The sequence below is a fragment of the Diabrotica virgifera genome, chromosome 10, assembly GCF_917563875.1.
Source record: "Diabrotica virgifera virgifera chromosome 10, PGI_DIABVI_V3a".
Taxonomy (NCBI): domain Eukaryota; kingdom Metazoa; phylum Arthropoda; class Insecta; order Coleoptera; family Chrysomelidae; genus Diabrotica; species Diabrotica virgifera.
The window spans coordinates 127,183,933-127,194,138 of record NC_065452.1 but is presented as its reverse complement, the minus strand read 5'-3'; the positions used below and the strand labels follow the sequence as shown (position 1 = coordinate 127,194,138).

The window sequence follows — 10,206 nt, the reverse complement described above, 5'->3', positions numbered from 1 at the left end:
CATAGTTTAGATAACCCTTGATCTTTCATTGACATCAATTTTATTAAAATCACATCTTAGTTGTTATAATACTTTGACACAATTAACACAAAATGAGGGAACTCCTTTACCTTTCATTTTTCTCCGTAGTTTTTGCCAACCCCGTAGTTATCAATAGTGACAATCCTAACACTGTAGTAAAGTTAACAACAACCAATGTAACTTCAAAAAGTATGTTGTACGTCGTAAAGTGAAGATAACATGTCATTAATGCGAGTCTTTTTTCAGTCGATGTGAAAATATTAAACAAACCTCATCATCTTTTTATAGGACGGTGCAATCCTAATGACGAAATACTACATAAAGAAAATCTTATTCTTTTTAACGATGGAAAGAGCCATGTATCCGCCAATATTAGGGTGAGTAAATCTATTGTTACTTCTTCTTCATGTACCATGTCCTTTCAGAACGTTGGTTGCCATCATAGCTATTTAAATTCGATTAACTGCCATTCTGCCAAGCATGCTTGTATCAATACCATACCAATCTCGCAAGTTCTTTAACCAAGAAGTCTTTCTTAGTCCTAGGCTGCGTTTGTCTGCTATTTTCCCTTGCATAATATTTTGTAGCAACCTGTATTCGGGATCTCCCATTACATGTCCGAAGTACTCCAGATTTCTCTTCTTGGTACTTTTTATAATCTTAGTAGTCTTGCTGAGACGTTCTAGTATTGCAGAGTCTTCTTCACCTAAGAAACTTTTAAAATACTTCTATAGATACCACCACATTTCGAAAGCCTCAAGGCAATTTAGATCACTTTTATTCACAGTCCAAGACTCGACACCATAAAGTAAGACCGAGAACACGTAGCAGCGACGTAGGTGGATCCGCAGTGCCAGTTTTAGGTCTCTGTTTCATAATACCTTGGACATATTTCTAAAAGCGGCTCTGGCCTGCTCAATTCTGGATCTAATTTCACCGTGACTCTCTGTGTTACGATTTAACTGATATCGAAGGTAAACAATTTGATCAACTTGCTTAAGTTTGGTACTATTTTCATATTACAGACGGTTTTATATTTTGTAGTTTACTTATTACAAGTATATTGGTTTTCCCAGTGCCGGTTTAACCTAACTCGGGCCCTGGGCGCTGGAGGTTTAGGGGCCCCATTCATTGCTATTCGTTGTCAGTTTTTTAACAAGAAAACACATGCATTAACTATAAAGATTTATTGTAAAATCCATAAAATAATTTTTTTTTAAACAAGCAAGAAGAATAGCAAACGTAAAAATATAATCCCGGGCCGGCGTAGCTTAAGCGGTAGTATGCTTGACTCGCGTGCTGGTAGGACGGGGTTCAAATACCAGCGTCGGCAAGAACAACTAGACATTTTTAAAATGTCTATAGGCCTCAGGTCGACTCAGCCTGAATAAAATGAGTAGGTACCTTGGGTAAAACCAAGGGTAATAATAGGCGGTTGAAGCGTAGCACTGGCCCTGTTACCCTTCTTGTATACCGTAGGCCCTAGATATAGCAGACTATTCTGCTATAATCCCAAAGCCGCGTCAGCGGTATAAAACGGGAGACTATTATTATAAAAATAATCCAAAAAATACATTTAAAAACATAAATCAAAAACAGAAAGGACCCCGCAGAAACCTTATGGGAAATGACTCTTTGTCAAATGCTCTGAAACTTTGGGTTCTGGTAGTCCTTGATGTGTAGAATAAAAGACTCAATGGGCGCGTTGCTCCAAGAAATCACTGTTTTAAGATATAAGCATCTGAAGTTATAAGTACAGTGAGGACGTTTGAGTTGGAATAAATTTATTTTATCGAGAACGGGTAACTCTGGAGATAAATTACGAATCAGGTCGATTTTTATTTTGAAATTATAATTTTTTGGCATATATATCATACTAGTGACATCATCCATCTGGGCGTGATGACGCAATCGATGATTGTTTTTAAATAAGAATAGGGGTCGTGTGATAGCTCATTTGAAAGGTTATTCAACTCTCTATTCATTAATATAAACTCTAAAATAATTATTTATACAGGGTTCCCAAAAATTTTTTTTAATTAAATTAATTGAGACAAACAGAAGAATGTTTATAATTTATTTAATTAGAAATACATTTTACTGTTGTCAGAAAATAGGAAAAAATGTTTATATGATAAATAAATATTGTTTTTCGCTTAAATTCAATATTAAAGCTGCCACCCACATGCCTCTTAGCAGGTTGAACATTTAATTTAAGCGAAAAGTAATGTTTTTTTTTTAAATTAACATTTTTTTTGTTTTCTGACAGCAGTAAAATGTATTTCGAATTAAATAAATTATATACATTCTTCTTTTTGTCTCAACTAATTTCATTCAAAAAAATTTTTGGGCACCCTGTATAAATAATTATGTTAATATTTATATCAGTGAATAGAGAATTGAATAACCTTTCAAATAAGCTGTCACACGACCCCTATCCTTATTTAAAAAAATCATCGATTGCGTCATCACGCCCAGATGGATGACGTCACTAGTATAATATACTATATATGCCAAAAAATTATAATTAAAAAATAAAAATCGACCTGATTCGTAATTTATCTCCAGAGTCGCCCATTCTCGAGAAAATGAATTTATTTCAACTCAAACGTCCTCACTGTACCTATAACTTCAGAGGCTTATATCTTGAACCCATGATTTTTTGGAGCTACGCGCCCATTGAGTCTTTTGTTCTACATATCAAGGACTACCAGAACCCAAAGTTTCAGAGCATTTGTCAGAGAGCCATTTCCCATAAGGTTTCTGCGGAGTCCTTTGACCTTAAATATGTTTTTATTTTAAAATATTGCGAAAAGTTGCCTTTAAATCCTGGATGACATCAAATTTTTCATTAAATGTATGTTTATTTAAATTTTGGCATAACGTTACAAAATGGGTAATTTCATTATGCAAGTTCTCTCTGGTTTCATCAACATCTTTTTTATATTTCTCGCATAAAGTATTAATTGACGTCTTGACTTCTTCTTTATCTAGCGTAAAAGAATATCTAAAAGCTTACATCCTTGTAGCTTGTAGCATTCAATTCCCTTTAAAAGATCTTGAATAATATTGTCGCATATAACATTAAATACTTCAATTCTGAAAATTTTTTGCCCCTGTAAAAAATGATTTGACTTTTACCTGCTTCTTCGAAAAATGTTTTTATTTTCTTTATTCTTCAGGTCAGTTGTATAGTAGATGTTTGAGACATCCTCGCCTTCGCAAAAGAAAGTTTTCGCTTCTTGTTCAATTTCGCTAAACTTATTTCTTACGTCTCCAACAAAGCTCAAATGTCATTAATTCAACTCCAATTGACACGTCAAAGTCCACAGTTTCTAACGTTTTGCTTATTGCATTCACTCGTTTCAAAATTCTTGCCCAAATCAGTGCCAATAGAGCTGTCTCAAAGGTATCCATTTTATTGTACAGTGCCTTGGCTTCACTTCTATCTGCTGATTTTTCATCTCTATTGCTTAACTGAAAAAAATATGTTTGATGGATCCGCAGTTTTTAAATAATGCATTTACAGCGTCAAATCGGGCGGACCATCTAGTTTCAATTAATCTTTTTACACAACATTTGCCGCTTTCTTGCAGTAAATTCCACCTTTGAGGAGAAGCCGAAAAAAACGTGTAGATACTTTGAACAGTTCTGAAATAACTAGTTGCTTCAACCAAGCTGGATTTACATGCAAAATTCACTACAATTCGAGACATCTTTCTGTAGTTTTTGGAAAAGGGCCCCGCCACAAACATTGACACGGGGCCCCTGTGGGACTAGGCTACGCCACTATGTATAGGCGTGAAGAGATGTAACAATAAAACATAGGAGTTTGCTTTGCAGTGTATTGGCTTATCTGCGTATAAGATTATTTTCGGAAAATATGTAGATTATTTAGCGACTTTAATTTTTTATAAATAAAAGGAACGGGTCCTTTCGGGCACCTCTGGGGCCAGGGCCCTGGGCGCCCGCCCCATGCGCCCAGTGGATAAACCGCCACTGGGTTTTCCGTATGTTTAGATCCAGACCTGCTTACTATGTTTCAGATTTTCTTGAGTAGAAGCGAGAGTAGTGTAGTCCCCATATCCCAATTTATTGATGACTTCACCTTTCACAAAATTATTCACATTTCGTAGACATTGAACAAACTCCACAGTAATATCTGGACTTTCTTCATTTGGTGGCGAAATTTTTACTTCATCCCTATATAGCGTCTGATCTTGGTCTTAATTGAGGGGCTTGGAAGTAAAAGGGTTTAAGTGCACTTTTTTCAAATTCTGACCTAAGTACAGATTCGCATACCTAAATGGTATTATAACTTGGTGGTAAATTGATTCAAGCATATTTCGCCCTACAGGCGCCATCTATCGCCATTACATTTTGTTCAATGAAAACAATTGCAGTTTGCTTTGGTAGTAAACAGGTTTATCCGTGCTCTTGAACCGTTTTACCACGAAACTATTTTTAGTATAGTTGAAAGACTGATAAGTTTGTACACACTTGAATGAATAGAGGAAATAAAAAATGTAGTATATCAAAGTGTGTAAATAATTTATTTCTTTAGCTGAGCGCTTTCGACATAAACGTCATCATCAGAGCTAATGGTCAATTGTTAAAAAAGTACCGCTACAAAATTGAGGTGTTAACATTTGCATCTTGTGAAAATAAATTTTGGTTGGATATGCTATGTCCTCCGTACAACCCCAAACAGTAAAAACAGAAAAACGGCCACATTACACGTTACACAAACACAAAAAAAAATTTTTTTTCAGTCAGCTGTTTCTACTAGGCCAACAATGGATGGGTGATACCTATACCATGAAAAATTTTTTTTTGTGTTTGTGTAACGTGTAATGTGGCCGTTTTTCTGTTTTTACTGTTTGGGGTTGTACGGAGGACATAGCATATCCAACCAAAATTTATTTTCACAAGATGCAAATGTTAACACCTCAATTATGTAGCGGTACTTTTTTAACAATTGACCATTAGCTCCGATGATGACGTTTATGTCGAAAGCGTTCAGCTAAAGAAATAAATTATTTACACACTTTGATATACTACATTTTTTATTTCCTCTATTTTTAGTATTCTGTAAAAACAAATAGTAAGAAACGGGTTTAAGTGCGCTTGAATCATTTTACCACAAAACTATTTTTAGTATTTTGTAATGTGTAAACACATGTTAATACAGGATTAATTTCAAGTAAATAAATATTAGATTTGTGACCAATTTTGAAGACTAATTAAGTATTATGCAACGTGCCAGTTGTAGTTACACTGTGGATAACAGCTGGAACAAAAATGATTAGTAATATGTAGTTAACATCTGCACTTGAACCGTTTTACCAGTAACATTTATCAACACCATGTACCGATTCAAGTACATTTTTTTAATAATTGAAAAAAAGGAAGGATATAGTAAGGGTAATAATATACCCTTATATTTTTATCACTTTATAGTACATTGTATACTAGACAAATTTTAGTTTAATGACTCCTAAAATTTATAAAACTCAAACAACTTTGAAGCTGATTATCTCAGAACTATCAAAACTGCACTTAAACCCTTTTACGTCTGGCCCCCTCAATTATCTACACTACAACTTCCGCTCATGCAGATGCATGCTCATTTAACAGGCAATGCAATTAGGTAATGGTAAATGCAATTACAGGTAATGGTAAAATAAACAAGCAAAATGCTTTGCTCATTTAATTAATAGGTCTGCTAAGCGTGATAAGTTTTATGCCATCGACAGGTTAGGTTATACAGGGTGTCCCGAAAAGATTGGTCATAAATTATACCGCAGATTCTGGGGTCAAAAATAGGTTGATTGAACCTCACTTACCTATATACAATAGTGCACACAAAAAAAGTTACAGCCCTTTGAAGTTACAAAATGAAAATAAATTTTTTTTATATATCGAAAACTCTTAGAAATTTTTCATTGAAAATGGACATGTGGCATTATTATGGCAGCAGCATCTTAAATAAAAATTAAAGTGAAATTTGTGTACCCCATAAAAATGGGGGTTTTGTTCCTTTAGACCCCCCCAAACTTTTGTATATGTTCCAATTTAATTATTATTGTGGCACCATTAGTTAAACACACTGTTTTTAAAACATTTTTGCCTGTTAGGACTTTTTCGATAAGCCAGTGTTTATCGAGATATATTGAATATTTATCGAATCCACCACTTTTTATTATATTTATTTACATTTTTAGGTATATTTTGAAAAAGAAGCCACATATCGATAAAAAGTGACATCAAAAAAGACTAAGAGGCAAAATAGTTTTAAAAACACTGTGTTTAACTAATGGTACCACAATAATACTTTAATTGGAAAGTACACAAACATTTGGGGATTGGGGGGTTTAAAGGAACAAAACTCCCATAAAATTTTTATGTAAATATATTAAAAAAGAAGCAGCATCTCGATAAAAACTCGCTTATAGAAAAAATACTACGAGGCAAAAAAGTTTTAAAAACGTTGTGTTTAACTAATTGTACCACAATAATGAATTAATTGGAACGCACACAAAAGTTTGGGGGGTTTAAGGGATCAAAACCCCATAAGATTTTTATGGGGTGGACAAATCTCACTATAATTTTGTTTTAAGATGATCCTGCCATAAGAATGATACAGGTCCATTTTCAATAAAAAATCTTTAATAGTTTTCGATATATTAAAAAAAATCGATTTTCATTTTTTAACTTCAAAGGGCTGTAACTATTTTTATGAGCACATTTGTGCTAAGGTAAGTTAGGTTCAATCGAACTATTTTTGACTTCAGAATGTGTGGTATAATTTATGACCAATCTTTTCGGGACACCCTGAATAATAAATATTATAACCTAACCTGTCGATGGCTGGTACTACTACTACTATAGTAAAATTATGCATATTATGCATAATTTTATTATAGTAGTATAATATTTTTTAATAATTTTACTATAGTAGTACCAGCTATCTAAAATCTAAGAGACTCTTTAAGGTTCAGATCAACGAGGTGGAGAATTCCACAAACAAGGAATCTACCTGTTGTATGAAAATTTCATATCATCATCATTTAATGATCCCTTGTTTATGTTACCTCATACCTTGAACAATAGCACCCCGCTTAGCTGAATATTAACGAGTCTCTTACATAGATGGTACTACTATACTTACAGACTAAATTTGTTATTTGTTGCAGATGAATATAGATGCTCCCGTATACATAACCTGCGTTAATATTTACGATGAAACGCCTGATGGGAAAGGTGGATACCCAAGTTTTGTAGCGGGTGGAGTAGGGCATAATTTTATAGAATTTAATGTGTTTACCGAGTATGGTAAGGGATTTCAGTTCTTTGTCAAAATTCAGGGATACTACACGAAGCAGGACGACGGGAAATAATTCATTATTTGTTATAAGAAACAATGTTAGGATTAACATTTTATTCTTGATATGTATTATAATTTAAACTTAAACAAAATATATTTATACTTAGGAGAGTAGTTTTTAGTCTTTTTTTACGAACGAATGAACGAAGTAAACTAAGATTCAAAATGATCCAAGGAAAAAGAGATACAATAAAATGATGCAGAGATACAGAGAAAATACTACGAACAAAGAAAACGAACCAAATGAATCAAAAGATCAATGAAAAGAAAATACAATGAAGATAAATTGAAATGCGCAGAAGAAAGCTTTAAAAATAGAGGTAAAAAAATGAGAAAAGTGGTTACCAAAGAAAACTTGTACACTACAAAAGCAAAAATGGAAGGAATTTAGTAAGTGACAAGGAAATACTGAACGTATGAAAAGAATATTCGAAGAGCTTCTAAATGAAATACCCACAACAGAATATGAAGAAGAAGAACTGAAAGAAAATACCGACCAAGAATGAACAGAGGAAAGACTACCTAATGAAAAAGAAATAACATAAACTAAAGAAAAATAAAAGCCCAGAAAAGTATGAAGTAACAGCTGAAATGTTCCAATATTGAAGACCAGAACTAATTAAGCATTTGTAAAAGTTGCTGAAAGAAATAGGAACAAGAACACACACAGATAATCCACATTGTGCCCAATTTACAAAAAAGCGACAAAAGTTTATGCCTACGCCTGTTTATGTTTATATTTATTTAAAAGATAAAATCACAAAAAATAGATAATGACATAGGAGAATATCAATGTGAATACTGTCACGGTCCCAGGCCGGCCGTGTCAATTCCGGAAGCTTCTGGCGCCGAACTGTCTAAGACCCTTTCTGTGGGCGAAAGAAACTTGTTTACAATCGGCGTATCTAATAGAAACCATCGATAAACCTTTTTTTATTGTTCTGTAAATAATATTATTTACCTTTCGATTTTTCTGGAAATCAGTAGACTAATTGTACATATAACTATATAAATAGACATTTTTGGAATTAGAGTTTAGTTGTGAATTTGAAACCGTCGGTGTACTTAGATATGTAACGGGCGCGGTATATTTTTTGAATTTGTAATTAGATAAATTAGTAGATTTGGTGTAATAACTAAATTAGACATCGTAGTTTGTAAAATAAAAGATATAAATTCAGTGTTTTTCATTTGTTTAGAAGTAAGTTATTAAAAATAAATAAAGTCAATTAAAACTAAACATTAGTGCCTAAAAGATCATAGAAAAGAGTTTTGTAACAATACATAAGAAGACGCAGCATAGTAGATCAAGTTTTCCTGCAGTGCGAAATACAAGAGGAAAGCTATGAATATGGTAAATCTTCAGTAGCTCTATTCATCGTCTTTAAACAAGCTTTTGACAGAGTAAAACGAAAAGAAATATACAAGGCACTACGTGAAATGGGAATTACTGAAAAATTAGGCCTTTCGCACACACAGCTACTAAAAAGAAACTAAACTAGTTGGTAACTAGAATTATCAACTGGTTATCAACTATGGCTCGCACACTACGCTACTGAAAATTAATAAAACGAGTCACTTCTTGACTGTACTTTGTACTGAGTAGCTTTGTTAGGCGGTGTTTAAGTTTATATAATATTGTTCCGAAGCTATTTTCTTGTGGAATTTTTGTAATTAACTAGTTTTTGATGGGAAATAAGCCACAATTTGACTAAAAAAAATTATTAACGTTTCGACGTCCAAATCGGATGCCGTTATCAAAATACAAAAAATATTAATGAATTAAACAAAAATGTTGTTGCTTAGTAAAAAATTCTTCTAATAATTTATTTAATCTTTCTCATTTATATCGGCATTTCAGACATATATTATACATTTTAAGGTAGAAGACTTTAAAATGATATTGTTGTTATTATTTATTGTCACCCTTGCATGTAGTTGTATTTTTAAAGACAGATCACTTGTTATGATTTTTTTGTGACGGATATTCTTGAGTTGTGGTTGATTTCATGTAATCGAATGAACTATCTTTCAGTAAAGTCGTCCCAGGAACGCAACTCATAAATATTGGCAATATCATTTTAAAGTCTTCTACTTTAAAATGTATAATATATGTCTGAATTGCCGATATAAATCAGTCAGATTAAATAAATTATTAGAAGAATTTTTTACTAAGCAACAACATTTTTGTTTAATTCATTAATATTTTTTGTATTTTGACAACGGCATCCGATTTGGACGTCGAAACGTTAAAAAAATCAAGTGAAATTTAATACAAAATTTTTCTTCTTGGTAAAAGGTATATTAGTTTAAAAAGCCCTAAAGGGCTACAAATATATGAACAAAACGTTTTCGCTCTGTAACAAGAGCATCATCAGTGTTAAAGAACATGGTGAGCCAACCAAAAAATACAAAGGTCAAAGCCTTTCAAAAAACAGACAAAACTCTTATATAAATGAAAACATCGAAAAATCCAACGGATGGATAAAATTCCTAAGGATACGGCCCTAGGGCAACATATGACTCCCACACGTTGTAAGTGGGTCAAAAGGTAACTATACCCTATTCCACGAACATACACCTGTTTTGGATTACTTCCACAACGAATATTTTACTGTGCAAAATAAGAAGAACGAAAGTAAATTGCAAATTACATTGTTGTTTATTGGAATAATTGTTAATGCCATTTACTTTCGTACTTCTTATGTTGCACAGTAAAATATTCGTTGTCGAAGTTATCCAAAACAGGCGTATGTTCGTGGAATGGCCCATAGGTCATTCTGTTATAAGAGGTGGAG

The 10,206-nt window shown here is 33.0% G+C and overlaps 1 protein-coding gene across 1 annotated transcript; it reads left to right on the top strand.

The window, feature by feature from the left end:
- Window positions 1–7,522, top strand: LOC126893270 (uncharacterized). Its single transcript, XM_050663285.1, has 3 exons — window positions 1–210; window positions 268–398; window positions 7,218–7,522. The coding sequence occupies exons 1-3, from the start codon at window positions 93–95 to the stop codon at window positions 7,419–7,421; spliced, it is 453 nt and encodes a 150-aa protein (XP_050519242.1). The 5' UTR covers window positions 1–92; the 3' UTR covers window positions 7,422–7,522.
- The last annotated feature ends 2,684 nt before the right edge of the window (window positions 7,523–10,206 follow it).

Excerpts from the sequence above, each read along its gene's own strand:
- LOC126893270 (XM_050663285.1), top strand. The coding sequence starts at position 93 with ATGAGGGAACTCCTTTACCTTTCATTTTTCTCCGTAGTTTTTGCCAAC. Across the intron at positions 211-267 it reads AACCAATGTAACTTCAAAAA|TCGATGTGAAAATATTAAAC; the intron begins GTATGTTGTACG and ends GTCTTTTTTCAG. Across the intron at positions 399-7,217 it reads ATGTATCCGCCAATATTAGG|ATGAATATAGATGCTCCCGT; the intron begins GTGAGTAAATCT and ends TATTTGTTGCAG.